The sequence below is a fragment of the Sardina pilchardus genome, chromosome 1 (assembly GCF_963854185.1).
Source record: "Sardina pilchardus chromosome 1, fSarPil1.1, whole genome shotgun sequence".
NCBI classification, from domain to species: domain Eukaryota; kingdom Metazoa; phylum Chordata; class Actinopteri; order Clupeiformes; family Clupeidae; genus Sardina; species Sardina pilchardus.
This window is the reverse complement of record NC_084994.1, coordinates 37,595,203-37,608,779: the sequence shown is the minus strand read 5'-3', so window position 1 is coordinate 37,608,779 and position 13,577 is coordinate 37,595,203. Positions and strand designations below refer to the sequence as shown.

At 43.2% G+C, this 13,577-nt stretch overlaps 1 protein-coding gene across 1 annotated transcript; it reads right to left on the bottom strand.

The window, feature by feature from the left end:
* Window positions 1-4,843: 4,843 nt before the first annotated feature.
* LOC134089635 (hatching enzyme 1.2-like) lies at window positions 4,844-12,079 on the bottom strand. Its single transcript, XM_062544099.1, has 11 exons — window positions 11,922-12,079; window positions 11,379-11,429; window positions 11,150-11,284; window positions 10,920-11,037; window positions 10,019-10,197; window positions 9,529-9,610; window positions 8,401-8,528; window positions 7,860-8,003; window positions 6,791-6,895; window positions 6,406-6,537; window positions 4,844-5,778 (listed from the first exon to the last, which is right to left on the bottom strand). The coding sequence occupies exons 1-11, from the start codon at window positions 12,019-12,021 to the stop codon at window positions 5,498-5,500; spliced, it is 1,455 nt and encodes a 484-aa protein (XP_062400083.1). The 5' UTR covers window positions 12,022-12,079; the 3' UTR covers window positions 4,844-5,497.
* Between the last annotated feature and the right edge of the window lie 1,498 nt (window positions 12,080-13,577).

Here is a 13,577-nt window from a genome sequence, read left to right as displayed (position 1 = left end):
CTGACCTGTCTGATAGCCTCCAGCTTCATAGTCTGAGGCAGTGGGCATCTGTCAATCAGGTCCAACATGGATGTAAACTCGGACAAGATGGTGTTTACTTGCTCATTCTGTTCTCCTGCAATGTTCATTTTGTGTCCACGGTACCTGTATGTCTCAGGAAGGGAATACACACACTTGGGTTTTGTTGCTATTGTGAACTGTGAATTGTGAAATTGATTCTCTCCACTGTCTCCTGCAGAACAGCACATTTTGTCTCCTTAATCTTCAGACCTGACCATTCCAGAACACAAACAAACACAAAACTGATATCATGCTTTAGAAATATACTTTGTATATATTTCAGTCTTGTTACATTCTATATTGCACAGAGGCAACCCTGTTATGTAGAATAAAGCTGTCTGTCCCTGGTGTCCATTTTGTGAGTAGTCCATCTCTTAACTCACTGTGCCGTTCCTCCTCTTGTCCCCAGAGCCGTGCGGAGAGTCCCTCCTGACATGACCGCTGAGTCTGGGTTCTGATTGGTCTCCTCAGACCGCGTCACATTTCCACATCCTGTCTGTGTGTGCCAAGCTTCCTGCTTGTTGTCCAGCGCACCCTTGCAGTGTGTGACGTGTCTGAGCACTAACATCACCCACACACACACTCTTCCACTGTGTGCCACCCTGTGTCTCCATGCCACCTGTCTGATAGCCTCCATCTTCATCTGAGGCAGTGGGCATCTGTCCATCATGACACTCACACTCTTTCACTGTGTGCCACCCTGTGCCTCCATGCCACCCACACCGCTGCAAGCTGCTCCAGTCTGACCTGCAGACTGCAGAGTGGGTCGTGTGCCACAGAGACGCAGTTCAGTAGGGGCAGCCGTGGTGTACTGGTTAGCGCACCGGGCTTGTAACCGGAGGGTTGCCGGTTCGATCCCCGACCAGTCCACCATGGCTGAAGTGCCCTTGAGCAAGGCACTTAACCCCTCACTGCTCCCTGAGCGCCGCTGGTTGGGCAGGCAGCTCACTGCTCTGGGTTGTGTGATTCACCTCACTGTGTGTTCACTGTGTGCTGTGTGTTCACTAATTTGGTTAAATTGGGTTAAATGCAGAGAACTGAATTTCCCTCACGGGATCAAAAAAGTATATATTATATTTCTTTTCTATTCCCTGTCTCAGGAAACCGATCGACTATTCATTATTATTGATTACAGACGTGTCAGAGAGATGATACTGTAGATATTGACATTTGTGAGCTATTGTTTGAGGAGGGTCGGGTTTGGAGGTATATACTGTAAGGTGTATTCAGTGCAACTCTGCCACCATCCACCCAAAACACTCTCACTAAGTTCCACACCTGTCCTGCCTCTGCTGTCCTGGTGAATCTATGAGAAGCCCCTGGCTGCAGCGTGCAGATCGGTTCTATGGCTCAATGTGGCACAGTCTATTTACCTGCTTACCATACGCTACGCTGGAGTTCAATATTTCTCAACCAAATCTCAAGGAAGAAGACTTAGCTCAACAAAAGGATCCTCCTCAGACTACTGGACTAACATGGACATGATTAGGCTGTTACTATGCACTGTAGGCCTGTTGATGTACAGTAGGCTACAACCTCCTGAAAGGTCATGCTGAGAGTAGAGGACATGCTGTCTAATAGCTGAGGCTCATTGATTAAGTGGATGCTAATAGTACTGATTTGTCTTACTGAACAGTATTAAAGGTGTTGAGAAGGTATTTCGTATTCTGTTAATGAAATTGTGACATACTATATAATTCACAATGACAGATTTTCACATTGTGTCTGTTACAGAGATGTGTTTGCTGGAGATGTCACTGTGCAGGTTTTCACCACTATCATTGAAAAAAAGTGAATCGCAACCTCTGCCGTATGTGTGTGTGTGTGTGTGTGTGTGTGTGTGTGTGTGTGAAGGAAGACATGAAGAAAGAGTGAGAGGAGTAGGACGAGGAAGTGCACTAGGGGCAGTCTCCATGCTCCACTCTCCCCTCTCTACACTCTGGGCTGTTTCCACTCTCCACTCCCCCCTCTCTACACTCAGCACTGTCTCCACTCCCACCTCTCTACACTCAGCACTGTCTTCACTCCCACCTCTCTACACTCAGCACTGTCTCCACTCCCACCTCTCTACACTCAGCACTGTCTCCACTCCCACCTCTCTACACTCAGCACTGTCTCACCTCTCTACACTCAGCACTGTCTCATCTCTCTACACTCAGCACTGTCTCCACTCCCACCTCTCTACACTCAGCACTGTCTCCACTCCCACCTCTCTACACTCAGCACTAGCTGCGTTTCCATTACAAATATGCGCAAAAACTTTGTCGATATTGTCTTAATGTCGAAAATCACAATTTTCGCAATTGCGGTGTTTCCATTACATTCGGCTAACTTAATTAAAATCTCGTGTATTCTCGCGTGCTGTAAGTCATTAGGAGACATGGCGGTTATCAACATTTAACCCAGATTTACACTAAATGCATTCAAATTGCCACCACGGCACTAACGCTGATTATCAGTCATTAGGCTATAAGCCATCAGCGGAGGAGGCCTACGTTTTGGTGGGGCAGAAACATAAAATTAAAAATGACATATCAATCACAGGAGTTTGTTATAGGCCTATGCTTAAATCGGGTCACAGCCATGTCAGTGGAATATTTCGTAGATCAGCCCAGTTGATTAGTTTCTAGAACTAGAATCTAAAATCTAGAATTAGATTTCTTTCAGCACCGTTCTCATCACGTTAAACCAGCAAAGCATAGCAACGTTGTTGCTATGGGTAAACAAAACTAGTTGAGCGGTTGCGTATGCAGCGTTTTTGAGAAAGTGTTGGCGAGTTCACAGAGTGTGGATTCAACATTTTAGAATGACACGAGACACTTTTAATGAATAAAAATATATATTTTTTACATTATTCTCCCGGTGCCACTTCCTGTCGACAGTCTTCTTCGCCGGTTTCGTTCCTCCTAACATCCGGTTGTTGGATCACGTGACTCGTTAGATGCGAAAAAAGTGTTTCCATTGCAGTTTTGCGAAATATACAAATTTCGATACGCTCGAAATACCACCTCACCCTAGCGCAAAAACTTTTTATCGAAAAATGTGAGTTTTTTCAAAATGTGCGTGTTTCCATTCACCACATTTCTTTTCGCAAATCTTAATTTGCGCAATTTAATGGTCAATGGAAACGCAGCTAGAGTCTCCACTCCCACCTCTCTACACTCAGCACTGTCTCACCTCTCTACACTCAGCACTGTCTCATCTCTCTACTCTCAGCACTGTCTCCACTCCCACCTCTCTACACTCAGCACTGTCTCCACTCTCACCTCTCTACACTCAGCACTGTCTCCACTCCCACCTCTCTACACTCAGCACTGTCTCCTCTCTCTACACTCAGCACTGTCTCCACTCCCACCTCTCTACACTCAGCACTGTCTCCACTCTCCTCTCTCTACACTCAGCACTGTCTCCACTCCCACCTCTCTACACTCAGCACTGTCTCCACTCTTCCCTCTCTACACTCAACACTGTCTCCACTCTCCTCTCTCTACACTCAGCACTGTCTCCACTCCCCCCTCTCTACACTCAGCACTGTCTCCACTCCCACCTCTCTACACTCAGCACTGTCTCCACTCCCCCCTCTCTACACTCAGCACTGTCTCCACTCCCACCTCTCTACACTCAGCACTGTCTCCACTCCCACCTCTCTACACTCAGCACTGTCTCCACTCTCCTCTCTCTACACTCAGCACTGTCTCCACTCCCACCTCTCTACACTCAGCACTGTCTCCACTCTCCTCTCTCTACACTCAGCACTGTCTCCACTGTCACCTCTCTACACTGGGGGCTGTCTTCATGCTCTACACATTAGCCAAGCACTTTTTTGGAGCCTTTTATTATCAAAATGTCATAGGCAGAATAGAAATGAATGATTATTGGGATAATGCGTCTTTTATTTTATTCCAGGTTCACTGACATCCAAACCCAAATAGTAGCCCCCCAAAGTGTCAGCTTCATTGAAGGCCAGGATTTAGTTTGCAGGCTAAGGGGTTGTTAAGTTAGAGGTGTTTAATTCTGGTAATACAGTTTGGAGTCTCCAAAAAGGATCTAAGAAAAACGCATACTGTATATCTTTTGAAACATCATTCTTTCTTCTATCATTCTATCATTTGCCTTTGAGTATGTGTATAGGTAGAGATTGATCTTTGGCCACTCCACCCCCGCGCAGGCCCCCCTGAAACCTAAAAAATTGCCGTTTTTCTTATATAACTACCTGAACCTTGCCACCGAGGTTGATGAAATGCTTATGGTATGTTGGTCTCAAGAGCCCGCAACTTGGCTTATAACCAGTCATTTGTGATTTGCAAATTTGAATTTCATCCATGGGGTGCTATATAATAAATGTATTTACTGTACTGTATGTTTACATTTAGTGACATGCTCACCCAACGGCCTGCAGATGGTGCTATTTAGCGAAGGGTTGCTGGTTAGGGATGATACTCACTCTCTCACAAACACACGTATGCACACACACTTCAACAGATTCACATGCACAGATAAAAACACATCCACTGATTCCACACATGCACGCACACACACACACACACACACACACACACACACACACACACACACACACACACACACACATTATTATACACAAAAGCAAGCTCACACATGCACACACTCATTTATATACACATGAGCAGCAAGAGTAGGAGATATATGTATATATCAATTGCACAAAAAGGAGATGCAGGAAAGTTGACAAGCGTCATTTATTTTTTTGGAGAGAATGTGCAGAACTGAGCGGCGGTCATATTGTGTACCGCTATGCGGTGCATCTAGTTGTTGCTAGGTTACAAAGTTTTGATTGGTCATTAAGAGAGAAGTGACATTGACGAGGCCAGCGCTGTTCTAATATAGTTGAACACATTTCAACTTTCAGCGCTCTGCGCACTGCAGAAAAAAGCTATCAGCACCACGGCAGGCGCTAAGTGCTGCGAGCGCTGAACTTCAGAGGATTTGTAGAGAAAATGGCCGTCATCATCAAAGAATGCTATTGGTGGACACGGGCCCTTAATGTGCACAAAACATATATTACAATTCTAAATGTCATGTTCGTTCAGTGTGCAACAAAGCAGCAAAATATTGTTTACATAATCCTAATTCAATCAGATGTTTACCACAGGGCTTGTTCTTGGGTGGGTATGGGAGGGGTGGGTGGGAAGGGGGGGGGGGGTTTCTATGCCTTTGTATATGATGTAACTGATTTATGCATTATTACAAAATAAAAACAATTGATCTCAAAAAAGAAATATTGCTATCGTCTCAGACATTTAACTCAACAATGCAGCATTTAAGGTCTTTACACAAACAAAACATGTGTTTTGTGTCCAATATTGCCTATCACGTAATCTGTCATATACAATGCATAAGTACTATTTCCTAACAACTCTATGATGCACTGCAGATGCAGCATTTTGGTTGGCAGTGCTTACATCTGGAAGAGCAGATGTCCCCGGAAAGTAGTGTGGTGATTTTGGTTATCCAGCACCCTGCTGTTGGCTGGCAAGTAGACATCCACCACGTCTCCCTTCTCTAGGGTCAGACTCGCTCCGTTAGACACGTTGTTGTGTTCGCTCTTGAACGTGGAGTACAGGGAGACCACCCACTCTCTGTTCTTACGCAGGGACAACCCCAGGATAACATCGCTGCCACGGCTCAGAGCAGAGAGGCTGAACTCGTACACTCCTCTCACAGGGGCGGTGAAGAAGCCTGGGTCAGAGGATGGGTAGACATGTACAGTATTGATCCTTTTGGAAGAGCATCTGGCACCATACAGCTCAACAACAACAGGACAACCAAACACACCCATTATTGAATGTCACTCAGCAACTGTAGGATGACATCCTAAATCAATTGTATGCACCATATTGCTACATGGCATAGTAATGTTATACACCATTTGAAAGATTGGACAAGAATGTCAGAGAAGAATGAATTTTTTTTCATGTACAATCTGTACAGTGCTTTACACTGTAAGATTAATTTTTACTACTGTATGTTTCAATTAAATTGAATCAAAACCCTCCCCCGCTTTTGGTGCTACTCTGACCTCTAGCTGCAGTGTAGCTGCAATACAACAAGTAAGGGATAATGGACGACGCACCGTTGGATTATAAAGTTAATGCAAGTTCAGATGGTATCTAGAAAAGTGTGTTAACATTGTATAATCGTACAGCGTGAAGTCCATTATCCTGCTTATTCCACTGTTGCCACTAGCGTTGTGTTCATTTCAGGTCATAACTGAAACGTTTTAATCACTAAAACTATCTATCTTGTTTGTAGAACTGTAGAAAGTGTTAATGTTTTCCAGAGCTGTATATCTGGTAAAATGTTCACCTGTATTAAGGTCGTATGCATTGCCAATGTTGTTGAAGATGTGCTTGTAGATAAGTGTTTTTCCATTGCAATAGGGTCCAGAGTTCCTGTGTGTGGTTGTTTCAAGTGAAAGTGAAAAGGCCACTTTATTCCCTGAAAACACATGTAGCAAAATATTTATAACTGAGAAAATTATTTATTGTTGGACAATTCATTGGTTGTAGATTTAGTTCCATCATCAAATTGGCCCCGGTATCTCTGCCACTATATCACAAGTCAAACGACTTCTCTAATATCATTTTTTTCTGGTGCTTTTGAAAGCACATGTCGTCTCTTCAAGATATCAGTGTGGAGAGGCCAGGCAAGGAGCCACTTTAGTTTATCAGTCTGAACGTCGCTGTTTCACCTTCATTGAGTGTCTGGAGTTCCCGCAGCTGGGTCCTCTGGGCGTCCACTGTGTCCTCACTGGCTCTCAGTCTGGCCTCCATTGCAGTCAGATATAATTCCTGAGCTTCAGGAGAGCACACACATGCACACACACACACACACACACACACACACACACACACACACACACACACATCCCAACTATTTTAATCTCTTAATGCCCACAAAGTGTTGCCAGTAGTAAATTATTTTAAAAAATTGCAAATGAATTGTCTTTGAAGCAACACCCTCGGCCAGAGCTCTGTCTCTGACTAGTGGTAGCAATAACACACAAGACCACGAATTTTGGTTCATTTTCATGAATGTGTGAAACAGACAACATGCTAGGTGGCGCTAAAGAGTCCCTAAGCCACACCCTTGGCCAGAGTTCTGTCTCTGACTAGCGGCAGCAATAACACACAAGTCCACCAAATTTGGTTCATTTTTGTGAATGTATGTGTCAACCACAACAGACAACGTGCTAGGTGGTGCTATAGATTCCCTAAGCCACACCCTCAGCCAGAGCTCTGTCTCTGACTAGCGGTAGCAATAACATAATACTATAATAATACAGCATAATAGTAATAATAATAATATTAATAATCTCTACAGAAACAACAGGGCCTTGCACCTCCGGTGCAGCCGCTGCTTCAGCGGCCACACCTCGGTGCTCGGGCCCTAATAATCTGAGAAGAAACAATAGGGTCTTGCCTCGGTGCTCGGGCCCTAAAAAATATTGTTCTCGTTAGTATGGATGACGATATTCACACACAAACTATAACGATAACGACATGAAGAACGTTATCGTTGGGGATCACTTTCAGAGCGATACAAAATTAACAGCCAATCAGAATCCATCAAATTTTAGCTATCACATTCATTAACACACGGAAAGACTTTGTCGCTCAATGGTCAATATGTGGACGCTTTTATCATTATGGTAGTTATTGTTATAACTACCATTCTTGGTGTGAATGGCCCTTAATGCTTAAAGTATGCGTCCATCCATAATTCAGAATCACGCATTGTTTTATCTCAGTTCACATTACCTTTATCTTGGCCAACTAGACTCTTCACTTGGCTGACCAGGCTCTTCACTTGGCCGACCAGGCTTCTCACTTGGGTCTCTGAGACCTCCAAGCGTCTGATCAGCTCCTTCAGAGTTTCATTACTGCTGGTTACATTGCTGGAGTCTGTGGAGAGAAAAGAGCTTGTTGTTTCTGCCATACACAGAGACCATACAATCTGGAGAATCATCATCTTTGCACACCTCTTTGTGTGTCATTGAATGAGTGTAGGGGTTTCTGCGCCCATTAACAAATAAATAAATAATAAAGGGGATGCTTGAAATGTTTTGACTGTGCCATATAGTTCACTTACATGTAATGCTGTAAAATTACTTTTTAGTTTGGTGTTGCCACGAATGCAATCATTCATAATGTACTGTTCTTGGAGCACCATCACAGTTGAATTTTGCTCTACTGTATATCTCAATGTATGCAAGCTATATTCAACTCCTATGGCAAACAAGCTGGTTGAAGATATTTCTTGGTTTGATTCAGTTGCCTGCCATCAGTCTGGTCCACTCACCCTCACACTCATACAGCCTGTTGATCTTCACAATGTCGATCTCTGACAAATCTCTGCGCTGTCCGATCCTGACATCGGGGTTAGGAATCGGGGTGATGGTGTCATTACCATTTTTTGAAAAGGCTTTTCTGAAATCCGAGAATACGTGAAAACATTTGCATTAAGGTACACAAATAAGCCTGAGAGAGAGAGCTGAACTTGAACTTGTATGGAATTGTTCCGTTGAGCTGCAACTATGCCAAAGATCCTTAAGGCGGAGCAAGATACTTCATTGTAGTTCATGTCTATGGGCGCAAAATGGGGATCACTTCTTCTGCATAAAGGGGTGTGTCTTGCCCATAGACCTCAATGGAACAGCTCTGCATAAAGGGGGATTTTGCCCCCCTCTCCCTCTTGCGATTCGGGTTCCAGGAAGTGGCTTCTCATGAAGTATCTTGCTCAGCCCTTAATGATCTTTGACTATGCCCAAAACAGAACTGTTCAAATCAAATTGTCTAGGCGGGCTTTGTATGATGATGGACAGATGAGCGACACAGCCTCATCTATCACGTCATCTGAGCACGCTTCGGTTAATTTTGTTTGCAACTAAACTAGCTTCTAAGACCCCTTGTAGGAAAAGCATGCGTATTTCCATGCCGTTTGGCCTTTCATTTACACGGAGAGCAGAGGTTTTTCCACTGAAAATTTTTTTCTGAGAACTCTGGGCCAAATTGGAGATGAAGGAAAGCTCAGTGTTGCATGTAATCAGGGGAAATGGCATTTTTGCATTGTGTCCTGTTGTTCCGTCATTGGTTTCAAATCTGACTAGCTACAACTGTTTTTTAGCATCTGCGTGAACAACAATGTTAAGGCATTTGTGGAGATGAAGGATGGTTCGGGTGTTCTTCCTACAGCTCACAGTAAGCTATTACGTTGCTCTGATTGGTCTATCCAATTGAGTGCAAAGGCACCCCCCCCCCCCCCCCCCCCCCCATCAGTTGAAACACGTCCCATAATCACGTACCAAAGGCCCGGTGGAGCAGTATCAGACTCAAATTCTGACTAGAATCGAGTATGACGATGCCAGACTAATATGTGCCATTGGTACAAAATGTTGCTATAGGCTAATTATTATGTTTTTCCGCTCACCTGCCGTAGTGCATGACGGATCCATAGTCATACCCTGTGTTCAAGTTATTAGTGTCATACTTGTTAAAGTTGCGGGAAACGCCTGTGAGAAGAAAGTGGAATTGTTAGTGTAATTAAAGTGTGTTTTTGTCCTTTTGAAGGGAACTTCACATTGCACATGACATGCACTGTGTCTGCCTCTACTGTAGGTTGCTCTTGGTTGAGGTAATGTCCCGAGGATTCTTGTTATGCTTGCCGTCGGGCTCAGCGCAAAATTCCTATGATTCAAAGCGCACTTCGGTTAAAGCTTAACATAGTAGAACTTCGACTGCGGCACGTGCAAGAGCGGCAAGATGCCGTTGAACAATATTGGTGTGCATGCAAGGCATTGAAAATAATATGTTTCATAGTGTAGCGCTGCTGTTTGAGAATAAAGAATACTGTAGAAGAACAAAAGAACAAAAATATTTGCTACGCACACATATAATACCATAATAAGTGATTTTCCAACCTGCTCGGATGTTTTCAAAGTTGATCTTGACGTACTTGTCCCGATCACTTCTAGTCTGCTCATGGAAAAAGCCGAGGGCGTGAAGGAGCTCATGCTGCACAACACCTTTGTAAACACAGCCGTTCACGTTCAGCGAGACGGTTTGTCCGCCGCCATTCCTTCCAACATACGAGTAGCACCTGCATAGAGGGGACACCAGTCACTCATAACGGTTGATTAGATAGATAGATAGATAGATAGATAGATAGGCTACAGTAGATAGACAGATACAGATAGATAGATAGATAGATACAGTAGATAGACAGATACTGTAGATAGATAGATAGATAGATACAGTAGATAGACAGATACTGTAGATAGATAGATAGATAGATGGATACTTTATTGATCCCCCAAGGGGAAGTTCAAGATGAATGTGTCTAGGAAGAGCAAGGAGGACTTGTGATGGATCTAGATATGGGTGGCATGGGGGTAGCTAGCCCCCAAGAACTCCATTTTGTGGGAGAAAAAAAAAAGTTTCTTTCGCACATTTGGTTTTGTAGCATTCATTTGCACATCAGTCAATGACATTATGTCACGACAGTACTTCCTAAGCTTCCACTGATCGAGACAGATGGCAACACCAAGGTTGTGGGTTCAATACCCATGGAACGTGTAATGCTAAAAAAAAAAAAACTTAAATTATGTAAGAGCTGAACACAAAGTGAAGACACCATGCAAAACATGCTTCAGTTTGTTTTCCTGACCTTAAACAAAATGCACAAAAACACAAAACATTTCCCTCTTTCTGCACTTGCAGTGTGAATCGCAATTCTCGATGTTGATGAAGGAGTAACACTACTACAAACATCAGCTTCAAAACATTTCTGACAAGAATCGTACACATTGTCACTGCACTTACCCGCCACGAGACACAATTCTGATGAAGTCTTTTTGTTTGACGTAAGGCACAAAACGAATGCAGGTCTTCTCATGGAAGGTCTGCAAGGCATTCTCAATAACAGCCTTCTTCTGGGCAGCTTCGAAAAAAAGCATTATAGCATTACATGTTAATAAGTTATTAACTAATTCATTCAAATCAATTGCATGGACTCTGATGAAGACCACACATTATTCTTTCCCACAACTTACAAAAAGCATCAGAAACATTGTACGGCACTTCAACAAGTCCGGATGGTGACTTCTGCCACTTGCAATTACTGCACTTCCTGGCGTTCCTGTCTCTTGGAATGGCCACGTCTCCCTCCATCAGGAACCCTGAGATTTCTTTGGGGAGAAAGTTTATGCCAAATTAGGGGTTTCTTATCTCCCCTATATTGAGTGTTCACATTTATAGATGTATCTAGAAGCACTGCCTTACCTTGGTTTGCTTCCAGGATTCTTGTAGAGATGTCGACTTCCTCTTCGACTTCTAATGAAGAAATAACACCAAACGCACAACATTATCTTCAGTATTTATGTTAAAACAACTGAGCAGTAGGTAGCAGTGTGTGACGAAAGTGGAATTCGTCTTAAGACGACTGCATAAGGTGGTTATTTCTGAGATTCTGATCCATTTGCATCCATGAAATACACACAATTTGAGGTTGAAAATGTGTCAGAATCTCACATTATGCAATCGTTTTAAGACAGCTGCAGGCAGCTACATCAAGTCAAATCCACCTATTGACACACCGAAGATGACACACTCACCCTCTGTACTGGATGGGTCCTGGTGATGAGAAGGACATCATGTGGAGTGAGTTCAGAGGTATGAGAGTTGGATAATAACAGGATGTTAGTATCAGTCAATACACTCTACTGACTATCGGGAACACACGGATGGAAACATACATGGGAAATAACATAGTAGTGTATGACAATAACAAGACACAACTTGTAAACTTGTAAGACTTCTATAAACTTTGTAGATGTTGGGCAGTTCCTCCAGGTCTTACCTCTTGAGCCAGGACCTGCGAGAGGCCCAGCAGCAGAACCAAAATGGAGGCCAGTTTCCTGTACATGCTGCTTTAGGTGCTGTCTGGAGATGCAACTGCAGATGACCATTCACCAGGAGTGAAGCTGTGCCTAGACCACTGTCCAGTAAGGGTATATATAGTGCCCTCCTAAAGGAGTGTCCTCTGGTGGGCTTAGATTAATGTCAACATCAACCACTTAAATAAGGGTGGAGACGTCTCGGATCACATTGTTTTTGTAGATAATTAGCTTAGACATAACTAAGATGAAAGGCAAACTAACATGCTGAGGATGGCAAGTACTGGAGTGAAAAGCCTACAAAACCTTTTTAGGCTGCTTGTGCCATTTCCGCCTCACATTTTGAATTTCTCACAGAAATGTAATGCATGCCACGCCACACAGCTATTCCGATTAAATATGTTTGTGTAAACACCTGATCATATTCTTGTAAACTATATCCTGATTCCTGAGTTTGTGGATTCCTAGAGGAAGTGGATTTTTCACTTTATAAAGACACAAGAAGGAGCTGGATATGCTCGAGAACAGTTTCATTTTAATTATGACTACATTTTCAACATAACTAGGAAGTGATAGGTTATCATGTGATGTAGACATTTAATCAAAGTCATGAATTTCCCTATTTACTAACAAAATCATTATTATTTCTAGATTATTCCTCAACTTATTAATAATTCTTCCACATAGGCAGAAACTGTAGTAACACTCAGACTGACATTATTATGCCATATAAACAGCAGAAAGACTGGACATCTTTACATTTGTAATAGACTTTTGTTGTTGCCAGAGTTTTTCTGACAAACGTGTGCCTCACAACAGTTTGATGAGAATGTTGTAAAATCAACATTCTACAGAATATTTACAGTACAGTAGCTATGTAGAAAACTGCACGACATTTTAGAACAATTGGTGAGGATCACACGTTAACTCTTCAAATGACAGCAACACAGCAGTCCTGTAACCCTGAAAAGCTGCACTTTTAACAGCCAGATAGCAAGATGGAAATATAGAAATACAGTTGATTTTCCATCCAAATCATCATTTTGGTTGGGGTCAAAATCTCAATGTCAGGCTACATGGCCTCAATGACATGAAATCAGTCTCATAATCTTACCAAAACCTGACAGTGTTGTAGGCTATTGTTGATGGTGTAGTGACATAAAATGGGGAAGAAGTGTTGCCTCTCCAGTGATACCAGATCTCTGAGTCTCAAACTATGTGGGATCTGTGCAGCTTACAACTTGGACATGTTCTTTAGTGTGACAGGGATATGCCGCTGCTGTGCCATCATGTGTTACAGAAGCCCAGATGTGCCTGTTTACTGTGTTAGAGTAGCCCAGATGTGCCTGTTTACTGTGTTAGAGTAGCCCAGATGTGCCTGTTTACTGTGTTACAGAAGCCCAGATGTGCCTGTTTACTGTGTTAGAGTAGCCCAGATGTGCCTGTTTACTGTGTTAGAGTAGCCCAGATGTGCCTGTTTACTGTGTTAGAGTAGCCCAGATGTGCCTGTTTACTGTGTTAGAGTAGCCCAGATGTGCCTGTTTACTGTGTTAGAGTAGCCCAGATGTGCCTGTTTACTGTGTTA

Bases quoted from the DNA above. Each gene is read 5' to 3' on its own strand.
- LOC134089635 (XM_062544099.1), bottom strand. From the start codon at position 12,021: ATGTACAGGAAACTGGCCTCCATTTTGGTTCTGCTGCTGGGCCTCTCG. The intron at 8,004-8,400 runs GTGAGTGGACCA...TTCTCTCCACAG, and splicing joins CAGGCTGTATGAGTGTGAGG to ACTCCAGCAATGTAACCAGC. The intron at 6,896-7,859 runs GTAATGTGAACT...GCTCTCCTGAAG, and splicing joins TCTAGTTGGCCAAGATAAAG to CTCAGGAATTATATCTGACT.